General features: G+C 38.4%; 1 protein-coding gene across 2 annotated transcripts; it reads left to right on the forward strand.

Annotated features, from left to right (window-relative positions):
• Nucleotides 1–60: 60 nt before the first annotated feature.
• On the forward strand, nt 61–13,303 carry tnfaip2b (tumor necrosis factor, alpha-induced protein 2b). Of its 2 annotated transcripts, none has more exons than XM_051956575.1 (12): nt 61–157; nt 4,041–4,316; nt 5,171–5,816; nt 6,967–7,078; nt 8,301–8,423; nt 9,170–9,264; nt 9,673–9,765; nt 9,854–9,980; nt 10,811–10,930; nt 11,022–11,177; nt 12,188–12,309; nt 12,879–13,303. In XM_051956575.1, exons 1-12 carry the CDS (start codon nt 106–108, stop codon nt 13,027–13,029), a joined length of 2,073 nt encoding a protein of 690 aa, XP_051812535.1. In that variant the 5' UTR covers nt 61–105; the 3' UTR covers nt 13,030–13,303. The 2 variants fall into 2 exon arrangements, with proteins under 2 accessions (XP_051812535.1, XP_051812544.1); XM_051956584.1 differs by lacking the exon at nt 61–157 and adding an exon at nt 2,568–2,692.
• Nucleotides 13,304–13,911: the final 608 nt, after the last annotated feature.

Genomic DNA, 13,911 nt, shown 5'->3' on the forward strand with positions numbered 1-13,911 from the left:
CAGCCTGACACTAACCAACATCCTGACTTTAGACTTTATTTACATCTTCTCTTCGCTTTAGTTCAGTCGAGTTGCTGCACCGACACAAACAAACTGAGCTGAGCCATGAGTTCGATGCTTCGCAGCTGCTTCCCCTGCAGATCCTACACAGTTAAAGGTAAGAAAAGCTGTTATCAACACAAAAACATCCATAAACAACATATTTCAGTGGCTTTTCAATGCAGTTTGGTGTGAAATCTATGTGATTATTAAACAGCATGTTTGTTATGATAAAAAGCTGCAAACGACACAAAAATGTACAACAAAATATTCCCTTAATGAGCATTTGACACCAGTTTCGGTTGCATATTGATTCAATTCAACCATTTGTATGATTAAATTACGTCAGAAAATGTTAATTTACACATGCACTAATGTCAACACCAGCTAAAACTGCAGAACAGAGGTGCACAGATTAATTATGATGATGCTAAAATACACAGACTTTAAATAGCGTTAATTAACCACGCCTGATGTGTACGTCAGCGGGGTTACTGCATTCGCTTCGGTACCGAGCTGACTGGGTAAGTATGTGTGTGTGTGTGTATGTCCGGTCAGATATCTCTGCATGTGCTGAAGTCAGGATAATCAAACTTGGCACTGAAGATCAGTCTAAGGTCCCGTGCTCAGTTGTGGAGTTAGAGGTCAGCAGATCAAGGTCAAGGTCACAGAGGTCACTTAGCACATTTCCTGCATATTGCATCATTTATATAGGAAGGGATATACGTAGGACGATCAAAATTGATACAGAGTATCATGCATGGGCGTGGTTCTGCCCTCTACTGAGGGCTTGTCTGGTTTAATCTTAGGGCCACACAAAAGGTTAAAAATGTAAACATGCAGCAAAATGTTCGTTTTCTGACTATTTGAGGCACATTAATTGATTACATTTACCCATTTTCATGGTTAAACGACGCCTGAAAATACTCATTTATTTTGTAAAAGCACAAAACATGCACTAGTTTTAATATCAGCAGTAATATCTAGCTGAGCTGTAATCATGCTGGAATACAAACGACTTTAAAAAGCTTTAATTTAAATAAGCACCGTCAGTGGATGGAAATTACAAAAGTTAATACACAATTTAAAAAAAAAATAGTAATATTATAAAAATTGATAAAATTATTTATGTGATATATTGATTTAATATAATCATTAAAGCTTGGATAAAGTCTGGTGAAAGTTTGGTGAAAGTTTGGTTAAAGCTTATCTGTCAGAAATCCTACAAGGAACAACTGATTAAATTGTTTGGGTGTTTCTGAGTCTCATCAATTCCTACCGCCCGCTACGTATTTAGATCACGTGATTCGGTTTCCGTACATAACATACACGTGTAACACACGCCTGAGCTCAGCAAAAGGTAATTTTGTTTGTGGGTATATCTATATTAAATGGTGCCACGATTTTTGCAACAAATTTTTTCAACATTTCATCCGTCAGAAATGACACGACCGAGCAGCCTTGGAGGAGTGCTGCTCTCTCTGAGTGCTTTTCTTGTTTTCTGAATATTTCCCCGTTCTTTCACTTTTATCTCCCACTAAAGTCCAGATCTTAAAGCTTCATTATTGTTTTCCAGACTGTGTTTCAGGTTTATCTCTGGCTCCCTTTTAGCTTAGCTGCTAGCTACTAGCTACTAGCTGCTAGCTGCTAGCTGTTAGCGTAGCCTTGGCTGCTGCGAGAGAAGCCACCTTCCTGGTTTGTGGTTTCTGTTTCTTGTTTGGTTCTTTGCTCCTTGAGAGGTGTTTCTGAAACCACAGTGACAAAAGACAGACAGAGGAGGCGGAGTACTGAAGCTCACTGAGTGTTCTTCTTGTTTATATACACTTCCGTTCAAAAGTTTGGGCTCACCCAGACAGTTTCACAATTTCAAATGAGCAGAAGTTGCTCTGTATTTTTTTAATTGCTCAAAAAGAAGTTAAAGTTGCTCTATATTAGTTAATGTTGCTCCATATTAATTAAAGTTGCTCAAAAATGAGTTAAAGTTGCTCAAAAATGAGTTAAAGTTGCTCTATATGATTGAAAGTTACTCTAAAATAATGAATGTTCCTTTATATTAGGTGAAGTTGGAAATGTTCCTCTGTACCCCTATGGAGATATTCCATTAAACATTTCCAGCTAGAATAATCATTTACCACATTAACAATGTCTACACTGGATTTATTTTATTGTTATCTTCACTGAAAAAATAGCTTTTCTTTCAAAAATAAGGACATTTCTAAATGACTCCAAACTTTATTTAACAAACAAGAAAAGCTCACTAAAGAAACAGTTGAAAACAAGTCAGTTAGAAAGTGTCTTTTTTTTAACAGTGCAGGTAGCGTTCCTCCTCATAGTGTTGCTGACCTGTTGGTGGCGCTAGACTGATTCTGAGGGGAATCCAGCGTTTACTAAATGTTTGTCCAGAGTTTCCTAAGAGTCCATGACGGCCACTGAGAAAAGCTTTAGTGTCAACTGAAGAGAAGAGCAGCCGGATCTAAAAACAGAACAGTGTGTGTGTGTGTGTGTGTGTGTGTGTGTGTGTGTGTGTGTGTGTGTGTGTGTGTGTGTGTCATGCTGGGTTTTATGCTTGTGGAGCAGGAGGAGCTTGTCGTCCTTTTAAAGCTCCCTGAGCTCTGAGCGGCTTCAGTCCCAAACAGCAGCGACTGAGATCAGGGTGAGTAACAAACATCTGCCATCCAGATGTTTATCTGCCGTCTGGACGGGTCGATAGGAGCTTTATTCTCAGGAAAACTACCGTCTTCCCTCTACACTAAATGTTCAGTTAGATCTTACCTTTAGGTGTGGAGTTAATTCTACATTTTTGCTGCATCCAGAATCCTTTTTTGATCCTTTTTGAGGCTTTTATTGTAGAAAATGTGCATATATTCTTATTTTTCTCATTAGTTTTTTCCGTATTTGATGTTTTTGTGAACTTTTACCTGCATGAAATACGTTTGTTGGCTAACTGATTGATGATTTTCATGCCCAGCTGGTGGACATCAGATGTTTAAGTTGCTCGTTTGTTGTGATTTAATGTAATTAAGTATATTTATTATTTAAAAAACAGCATGTTTTTAAAGAGTTTTCAACCATGTGTGTTTGAACAGTTGACTTCTATTTTACAGACTTTCTCTGTAGTGTTAAATAATGATGAAAATGAACCATAAAATGAGACTATTATTGCTCCATATAAATCTGCTATAAAATAATGTTTTGCAGATACTTGCTGCTTTTTAAAGAAAATGTATCTATAATAATGATTAGATCATTGTAAAATAAATAAATAAATAAATATACATATTATTTTACAGATTTTTAATTATGATTATTCATAAAAATAAGGCTAAAATCATATTAATTTATAAGCTGAATGTTGATATAATTTTTTTTTTTTGCTGTATTTAAATCAGCTAAACTTGCTTTTATTGTCCAGATATTTGCTCTTATTTAAAAGGAAAATTATCTACAATAAGGATTCATAAATATATTTTAAAAATTTTAAAAAAAAGTAACTATTGTTTTACAAATTTTCCTGTTTTGTTAAATTACAGAAAATGACTCACAAAAAACTAATGGAAAAAAGCAAGAATTTGCATTTATTTGCTATTATTTTCACCAGTTTTTCACATGATAGTATTTTCACATTTTTCTCTTTTTTCTCTTCTAGTGCCACATTTTGCAGATTTTTCTTATTTTTATTTTATTTTCCAGTGCATGCTTTCCAGTTTCAGTTTTACAGTTAAATCCAATTTGCTGATTTGCATCAACCATCAACTTACAAACATTACTTAGAAGGGTTCAGTTGGCATAATAATGCTGCTTTAACTTAATATTTTGTGTAATTTAACCTCAAATTTCTACGTTACATGATTCAAACTAAATTCAAGTTGAGATAACTTCATGAAACTGGCTGAGTAACTTAGTTTTTCTTCACCTTGAGGTCAGGATTTCATGCTAGCTTTGGATTATTATATTCTCACTTGTGTTTTTATAAATTAAATTATTTTTTTCCCTCCATATAGCTTCAACAAGGCCTCTCTCAGAGCGTTGGTCTCGTTTTCACAACCGGATGAGGATGAGGATGCGGATGCGAAGTCCATCAAACTCGTCAGATGCTGGCGGCACCAGTCCAAATCTTCTTCAAGAGCAGAGCAGCAGATCCACAGGTCAAGGATGGCTCAGAGGAAGATTCCCAAAGCTGTTTAGGAGCCAGGCAGGCCTGGCAAGTCCAGCTGGAGTCGGTGGTTCTGCTGCGACTGATGGACGACAGATAGTACATGTTGAGGAGCCTCCAGTCGGTGAGAAACGTCCAAAAACTGAGCTAAGAATCCACTTCTCAGTCAGAAACAAGAAGAAAAAGTAATATTTTAGAGACAGAAATGGAAATAGATGCTGCTTAGTGTCATTTGCAATCAGTTTGGTTATTATTAGAGTTTTATTTTTACTTATGCAGTGTAGAAAATATGATTTCTACAGGAACAAATGCTTATTGCAGGAAGAAAGCTTTAGTGTCACTACATGCAATAATAATTACATTAACACTTCTGCTAGCAAGTTTTAAAGCTTCCTCCTGTTTGTTTTCCAGGCGATAGTAAAGCTAACTGTTAGCTGTAGCTCTGAATATAATCTACATTTCTTCCAATAACTTTGTTTTCCAGGCGATACAAGCAGGAAGTAGCATTGATAGCAAAGCTAACTGTTAGCTGCAGCTTTAAATATAATCTGAATTTCTTTCCAATAAATTTAAAAGCTTCTTCCAGTTTGTTTTCCAGGTGATAGTAAAGCTAACCTTTAGCTGCAGCTTTAAAAATAATCAGATTTTATTTTCAATAGGTTTAAAAGCTTCCTCATGTTTATTTTCCAGTAAAGCTAAGTGTTAGCTGTGGCTCATGAATATAATCTACATTCCTACTAGTAAGTTCTAAAGCTCCTTCCTGTTTGGTTTCCAGGTGATGCATCCAGGAAGTAGCGCTGACATTGAAGCTAAATGTTAGATGCAGCTCTAAATATGATCCAGATTTCTTTCTGGTAGCAAGTTTGTTTTCCAGGCGATACAACCAGGGAGTAGCATTGATAGCAAAGCTAACTGTTCTCTGCAGCTCTAAATATAATCTTAATTTCTTCTAGTAAAGGCTTCCTGTTTGTTTTTTAGTGATCCCCACGTTTGAGCAGAACCTAGAAGATCGGAATCTGCGTGAAGCCGCACAGCTGCTGATAGAACAAGAGCGGCATCTGTTCGGGGAGATAACAGAGTCTGTGTCTCTTAAATGTCACGAGGAGGAAGTGAAGAAACTGGCCACAGACCGAGAAGCCCTGGAGAAGCTGGTGTTCCAGACTCTGGAGGGGAGTCTGGAGGTCAACGACGACAACATGGCGGCGGCCCTCAGGTCTGCTGTGGAGGCCATCCAGCTGGAGGAGCAGCAGGACCAGCTGTGGAGGCAGAACCAGAAGACGTTTCCGCCCTGGAGACCCAGTGGCTGGAGGAAACGCCACGACTTGATGCTGCGCCGGCTTGTTGAGAACCGACTGGACAACGAGGAAGACCAGAAGACTCCCGACAACCAGGTGTCAGCCCTGCAGGCCGACGTCCAGGGCATGGGCCGGCAGCTGAAGGAAGACCTGCTGCTGGTGGTGAAGGTCCTGAATAACTGCTACCCTCCAGACATGGACGTCTGCAACCTCTACGCCAGAATGTTCCACCAGAGCTTCAGCGCCAGGCTCAGGAAGATCGCCGAGTACGGTCTGGAAGATAAGGACGGTACCTTCCTGCTGCTCTGGGTCAACAAGTACTACCCAGGGTGAGTGAAGTAGTACCTCATGTTTCTGGGTTTGATGGTGTATTTTAGATGAAGCAGGGCCCAAACATGGAGAATGGCCTCAAGAGTTACAATCAAAAACTATTTATATCTTTAATACCATTTTGAAATTAGTCATTTTAATTTTTCTAGTGTGTTTTGATGCTTTTAAGTGGCATTTTCGTTAATGCTTGTAGTGTCTAGAGGATAAATCTTTGCATTTTTGGTGCGTCTACAAGTACAGAAGAATCAAAGATAAAGTTTTATTTGAAGGGTTTGGAAGCAAAGTGGTGCAGATTAAACTTTTAAACTCAGTTATAATCTACATTTCTGGTCATAAGTTTGTTTTAAAGGCGATACATCCAGGAAGTAGCACTGATATTGAAGCTCAACAGAAGAACAGTTCCAATCAAGCAATTATATCTATAACTTTAATACCATTCTGAAACATAAAACGAGTCATTTTAGTTTATGTAGTGTGCTCTGATGCTTTTAAGTGGCGCTTTCGTCAATGCTTATGGTCTCCAGAGGATAAATCTTTATGTTTTTGTTGCGTCTACACGTACAGAAGAATTAAAAAATACAGTTTTTATTCAAAGGGTTTAGAACCAGAGCGGTCTACACCACTTTCTGTAGTTTTTGAGAAAAATGGGTTCAGAGTTTTGTGTTTTCAAGAATGTCAAGAACATTCATAGCACCAGGACAGTTGCGCTTCGAATGTTCTTGACGTTCTTGATGTTTTATGACTAAAACTGAGGCTGTTTATTCTTCATAATTTTACTGTGAAATCTATGAAATTAATGAGGAAGAAACATTTCATTTCTCAACCTTCAACTGTTGAGGCTGATTCTGGGAAACAAAAGCGTCTCACCCTGAAGTTGTGCCATAAAGTGTTGAAACCTTCTTTAATAGAGGAATAAATCCTGCAGCTCAGCAGATATTTCCCTTTGAGCTGTTTCTCTGCAGACACACCCTGATCCATGAAACCAGTTTAATGCAACAAGTTGCTGCTTGTTTGAGTAAAATAATATGAAATAAAAACAAACCTTCTGGAGCAACGCTGCAGATTAATGTTGGACACAAATGCACAAAACGAATTTCAGACCTGAGGTGTGTTCAGGCGTTAATAAAGTTTATATTTGTTGTGTTGAAGGATCCTGCAGAAACCAGAGTTGGTGAATGAGATCGATGCTGAAGCTTTGGGGAAACTGCTGCCTGAAGATCTACTGGAACCTCTGGAGGAGCAGTTTCTGAGCAACCAGCAGGTTAGTTAGCTACAGAGAAAATAGTCCAATTAATTATATCCGAGTGTAATTTTACAGATTTTCCGTGTTTTGTTAAATTATAGATAATGTCTAGAAAAATTACAGAAAAAGTACAAACTTACATGTTGACCAAAATTGTAAATAATACCTACATCAAAATCTGTATTTTTTTAAACAACATTTGCTGTAGCATTACTCAATTTTTACTGCACTTTAATGAGAAGTAAAAGGAAAAAAATGTGTATTAAGAAAAACCATAAAACCAGTAAAAAAAAAAAAACTGTCAAAACTGTAAATAACATCCACACCAAAAATGAGTATTTTTGTAAATATTGAGCTCTTTAATGGAATTTTTCCAGCTTAAAATCTAATTATCTTACAGATATTTACCATCATTTTCGCATTTTAAAAGATATATTCACAGGTCACGGGTGGGTAGCATAGCTCAGTAGGTAAAGCGGCCATCTTGTAACCTGAGGGTTGCTGGTTCAATCCTCAGTCTGGATAGCTCATGTTGAGGTGTCCTTGAGTGAAACACTGAATCCCTGACTGCTCCTGATGGGTTGTGGTTAGTGCCTTGGATGGCAGCTTCCCCCATCAGTGTGTGAATCATGTAAAGCACTTTAGGTATCTTTCAGGTATAGTAAAGTGCTGCATAAATACAGACCATTGTTTCTTAATGCATTTTCATATTTTTCTGGATTTAAAAAAAAAAAGTCCAGCCACAACATTAAAACCACTGTCAGGTGACGTCAATTTCACCGATTATCTCGTTACGATTTATGAGGCAGCAGGTGAACAGTCGGTTCTTCATGGTTCCAGGTGTGTCGTTTACCTGGAGAATAAATGGCAGTAGTAAGGCTTTACTGGGAAATCTGCATCCATGTGGATATTAGCTGAACCTTCCTGAAGAACCTGAAGGTCCTGTTCACCTCAAGGCGTTGACTCGGCCTCCAGGTTCTCCACATTTTTGTTGGATGTTCTGGAAAAAACAAATCTCATCCGTGGATTCCTGGACTTAAAGAAGCTGCAGCTGATGTCTTGGAATTTGGTTTTGTGGATCTTCATGACAACCTTCAGCTGCTTTTAATGTTGTGGCTGATTTTTAACAGCAGGAAAAGCCTCAATATGTTCAGTTTTAGTGCTTCTTGTGAGTCTCAAGTGTCTCAGTGCTGCTTCAGAGTTTTATTTCATGTTTTTTTTGTTTTTTTCTGTCATCCAGAGCGAGCTGAAGACCAACCTCGACAACGTCCTGAAGGAAGAGAAGGAAAAGTGGACGAATGGAGAAGAACCGAGCAGAGAGGACGACTGCTACATCAGCACCGTGGCCTATGACGTCATCGTGGTACGGAACCAGTAATCAGCAATCATCAGTATTAATCCATTTAATGTGAAATAAGTGTGACAGGGGTCGGCTTCAGCTCGGCTTCAGCAGCTTCCAAACAGCAGAAAGACAAACTTAAAGATAATTTGTTGGTGTTTACAATTCAGATGCAAAATTGAATCACCATCCAAAGCAGAAAACCGTCTTGGATTTGTTTCTCAGTGTCTCAGCATCTGAGAAAATCTCCAAATGGCCAAATTTTGAGCTTTTTTTACAATTAAATTTACATCTACGCAATCTTTAGAGTCGTTTTAGTCAAGTCATGTTGCAAAAGCAAATGTATTTTTTCATATTGTTGTTTATCAAATAAGAAAATACATCACTTGGTACAGTTATGAAGCCATAAATGGTTTAAAAAATACAAAACAAAAGCTGAATTTCTGTCTAATCTGATGGTTTGTTACGGTAAATCTTGAGCAAAACGTGCAGAGAAACGTTCATAGCTGTGCTCTGCTCGACCATTTAAACTGGGAGGTAAAAGCAACAAACTTCAGGAAAATATTAATCAACAAGGAAGAAAAAGGATTTAATCATGGAAAGGCTTTGATCTATTTATAAAAATGCTCACGTTCCTGGTTAAACAGTAAATTAAAGTCACTGGGTTTGGCTTATTTTCGTGAGTTTGACTGCTGTTGGATGTAAAACAGTCAGAATTTTTTTTTAAATTGGTTTATCGTCGCTTACTTGTGTTTTGTGTCTGTTTTCAGCTCCTCAATGGCAGGATGACGTCGACTCAGACGATCCTTGGAGACCAGCAGAAAGCTCAGAGCATCACGGACCAACTGAAAGACTTCATGCAACGGTAACACCGAGAAAAAGTTCATTTTAAAATGTCAGATTTAGATTTTTAAGGCAAAACCTTTAACTTGGAAGTGTAAAAAAATATCTCCATCGGCAGCATTTCACAACGAGCGACGAAGGCACGTCAAAAAAACGACAAATTTTCACAATTTTCTGCCACCACTATGCTGTAACTCAATGACCAACATTTTATGATGAGATTTATGCAAAAATAAAACAATTTTATAAGATAGAATCTTTTTTTAAGGCCAGAATGAAAAATCTGCATTTTTTTTCCTCTGATGAAATGATCAGAATGAAAAATCTGTTTTATTGCCAAATAGGTTCAACGTACGAGGATTCGTGTTTTGGTGCTGGACAGTAAAAGCTGATTTTATTGTTCTAACAGTTTTTATTCCACCTCCTGCAGGTACAAAGTGTTTCAGGAAGACGTCATCAAGCAGAACAGAGCGAACAGCAAAGCTCTGGTCAAAGCGACTCTCCACTCCATCCAGCAGTTCAGGTTCGTCTCTCTTATGATGAAACGGAGGATATTTCTTTGAATTAATCCTTCGCTGTGAGTTCATGCTTGTTGTGTTCTGTCTCTGCAGCGACGTCCTTGTCAGAAAAAAACTTCTGCTCCCTGAAGACGTTCGAGAAAGCTGTCTGTGTGTGCTGACCGACATGAGACAGTCTGCTCACGCTTATTTATTAAACCCCGTACACAAAGTCCTCAAGGTGAGTTTAGGTTTGGTTTTATGTTTCAGAACATTTTTCACTGCAATATAACATCGTGCACCTCTGTGGAAACAGAGAAATCACGACTAGAAGAGTGAACTGAGAAATGTTGTCTGTGCTGTTTGATAAAGTTATAACATCAAAAATCATTAAAAGAGACAAAAAAAAATGAGACGTTCTTGAATTTTTATCAGGAGACTGTTGGTCACAGCTGAGTCACTGACAGCTTCACAGTTGTGCCAAATTATGTAAAATTTTACATTTTTAATAGAATATTGTTAATGTCAATGAATTATTTTTGTCAATTTTTTTTAAAAGGAACGTGTAGAATAAAGTGGTGGTGAAAAATCACGATTCAAAGCTTAGATTTGGATGATTTTCTCGATTGATCGGCACGTGACAGATAACTGGTTAAAGGATTGTAGCTGAAAATTTATTCTGTTTGTGTTGTTTTTACTTCTAAAAAATGGTACAATTTTGGCAATTTAACAAGAAAAAACAACTGAGCTCTCAAACATGCTGCCAAATTTTGGGCCTCAAACGGTTAAAAGCAGTTTTTCTTGCAACAAATAATTCTCCAGAGCCTATAAATACTAAAAAAGTATAAAATTATGCTGTATTTTCCTAATTTTTGTGTTAAAAATGCATTAATGGTCGACTGCAGACACAATGAAGTTAATTTAGTCTAAATTCCACAAATGCTCCGAATGTGTATCCCTCCGCTGCTGAAAGTAGTCCCAAGTAAAACCACAGTGTCCTCCTGTTTGCAGCTAAAATAATAATCAATAATGTGACTAAATGAAACACCTTTTTGTGTGGTCCTCCCTCAGCCCCACTATCAGAAACTGGGAACCAGTGACTGGCTGAAGAAGAACCCGTTTGAGAAGCTGCTGAGCAGCATCGAGAAAGAACTGGAGGATCTTCAGGGTTCGTCTCTGTTGTGCAACCAGGTAAAGAAAACACAAAAACACACCTTTTTATTTCCATTTCCTAACACCTACAGCTTTAATAAACACCGACGTGGCTGTTGGTTCCCTCCAGGAGCTGATGGGTCAGCTTCACCAGGAGGTGACGGTGGAATACGTGAGGAGGCTGCTGAAGGGAGACGTGAAGCTGAAGGACAGGGAGAAGCAGCAGAACGCCTATCTGACCGTTAAAGACAACGCAGAGAGTTTACACAAACTGTTCAGCAGCAAGGTGAGTTCAGCATCACTGGAGCTCAACCTGCAGCCGAATTAATCCAGGAGTAAAGCAGGAAATAGACTTTAATGTTGGTTTGAAGCTGCAGAAGAAAGAAACCAGGAAACTCCATAAAAAACCCACTAAATATGTGATTTAATGAGTTAATGAATATCTGTATTGCATTGTCTATAACTAAATAAGCGCAAAAAACACTTCAATAAATATAATACAGACAGTTTATCCTATACAACACATTTTTCATAAAGTTTTCCATAATCTCGGTTCCAATGTTTCCTAAAGATCACCCCTAAAGATCCATGAAAATATCTCGATTACCAACAATTTTTCTGCAAAAACACAATTTAATCATATAGGATGTTTTATTTAATCTTAATATGAAAAATTTGCAAGTTTTCTTTCATTAAATGATCGGAATAAAAATCTGTTTTATTGCCAAATAGGTTCAACATATGAGGAATTGAATGTGATGTTTTTGTGCACACAAGTAAAAAATGATATTTAGAAATTTGTAAAGGCTAAAAGAGATTTTTAAAAAGTTAGCAAGTATTTCACAACATGATGCTGCCACCACCGTGCTTCATCATGATGCTGCCACCACCATGCTTCATATAATGATGCTGCCACCACCATGCTTCATATAATGATGCTGCCACCACCATGCCTCATGCAGCAAGTGTTGCAAGAAAAACAACAAACAGCTCAATAATAATGCCAATGGTACAATAATTAAAGTCCTGTTGCACACTGTTTTAGATTTTCAGCATTTTTATTTGCAGATGTTTATTAGCTCGCTCTAAGTCAGTTTTATTATTTCCGTGAATGTTTTTTGTGCCAGAATTGTTTCATATTGAGGGTTAAATGTGGGTTTTTGATGCACAAAGCATCTGTTTGTCTGGAAATGCATCAGTGAAGTGTGGAATCCGGTCCAGACTCTTATGAAATCCTGCCTGAAACTCGAGGTTATTGTTGTAGGAAACTCTGACGTCTCTGCTTGATCTTCTCAGGGATCACAGGAGGAATGGTTGAAGGAAATCCTGATCAAGATCGCAGAAGTGCTGCAACTCCAAGACGTCCCGGCCATTCAGATGCAGATAATTTCACTGGGCTCAGCCTATCCTGACCTCAGGTAATCCTCAGTCTGGATGAAAATATGCCGGATCTGTTTATTTCGGCCTGTTTTATCAAGTGAAACTGACCCAATAAGGACAGAATAGCAGCAGTTTACACGACATTGCAGCCAGAATAAACAAGCTTAGGTTTCAGAAGCAGGAAGTGAACTGAGCCAAACATCTTCAATGAGTTCAGATGTTTCCTGGCAGCAGGATGAGCTGCATGATGGGAATAATTATTAGCTAACAGCGGCTTCGTATTATCTGGAAAAAACCATGTGTTTTGAAACAAGTGAACTGAAACAAAAAGCAGTAAATGGAAGTGGCACTTAGCTTAGCTTAGCTTAGTCAACATCATCATGTAACACATTTATAGAACACAGATGAAGCCTCACAAACTACATCCACACTGATATTTTTCCACTTTAAACAGATTATTTCTGCTTTTTATGCCCAACATCCCGACAATATCCATCAAATGCAAAAACCTTCATTCGATATTCACATTAAAGAATCTCTATGTTTCTTATAATAAATAATAAACAACATAGTTTTTGTTATTAAACCTTCCTCTCTTCACCCACAGTGAAAAACAGGTCTCGGCTCTGCTCAAACTCAAGACGAATCTCTCCAAAGCCGACAGGAAAACTGTCAAAGCGACTCTGGTGGACACTCTGAACGCGACCGGCGCCGACCTCAACACTCGGCCGTTTTTCTGCAGAATCGAGATCAGATGATGCACTTCTCTTCGTGTGTTGTGGGGTTTTTTGAGTTACTGTATTAGTATGTGAGCTGCTGTCACCATAGTGCTGGCAGATATGGTGCTTCTCACTGCTAAAGAAATCACGTTTGAGTGAAAGTTGTTTGATAGAGTGTATATTTTTTTAACATCAAATCAGTGTTTTAGTTTGTTGTTTTATTCGTTATAAGAGGAGACACGTTTTTCACGTCTTCTGATGTACAGAAAATAATGTAAATTAAATTTCTAAATAAAATTTAAAATGAATCTGATACCTGTGTGATCTGACAGTGATTTCTTAAAAATCTTAACCGTATTTCTCATCATGATGTTACCACGACCATGCTCCACGTTATGATGCTGCCACCACTATGCTTCACATCATAATAATGCCACCACCGTGCTTCACGTCATGATGCTGCCACCACCGTGCTTCACGTCATGATGCTGTCACCACCGTGCTTCATCATGATGTTGCCTCCACCGTGCTTCATGTCATGATGCTGCCACCACTTTGCTTCACATCATGATGCTGCCTCCACCATGCTTCACATCATAATAATGCCACCACCATGCTTCACGTCATGATGCTGCCACCACCATGCTTCACGTTATGATGCTGCCACCACCATGCTTCACGTCATGATGCTGCCACCACCATGCTTCACGTCATGATGCTGCCACCACCATGCTTCACGTTATGATGCTGCCACCACCATGCTTCACATCATAATAATGCCACCACCGTGCTTCACGTCATGATGCTGCCACCACCGTGCTTCACGTCATGATGCTGTCACCACCGTGCTTCATCATGATGTTGCCTCCACCGTGCTTCATGTCATGATGCTGCCACCACTTTGCTTCACATCATGATGCT

This window comes from Acanthochromis polyacanthus, chromosome 1, assembly GCF_021347895.1.
Source record: "Acanthochromis polyacanthus isolate Apoly-LR-REF ecotype Palm Island chromosome 1, KAUST_Apoly_ChrSc, whole genome shotgun sequence".
Taxonomy (NCBI): domain Eukaryota; kingdom Metazoa; phylum Chordata; class Actinopteri; family Pomacentridae; genus Acanthochromis; species Acanthochromis polyacanthus.

Bases quoted from the DNA above. Each gene is read 5' to 3' on its own strand.
- tnfaip2b (XM_051956575.1), top strand. From the start codon at position 106: ATGAGTTCGATGCTTCGCAGCTGCTTCCCCTGCAGATCCTACACAGTT. The intron at 5,817-6,966 runs GTGAGTGAAGTA...GTTGTGTTGAAG, and splicing joins GTCAACAAGTACTACCCAGG to GATCCTGCAGAAACCAGAGT. The intron at 12,310-12,878 runs GTAATCCTCAGT...CTTCACCCACAG, and splicing joins TCAGCCTATCCTGACCTCAG to TGAAAAACAGGTCTCGGCTC.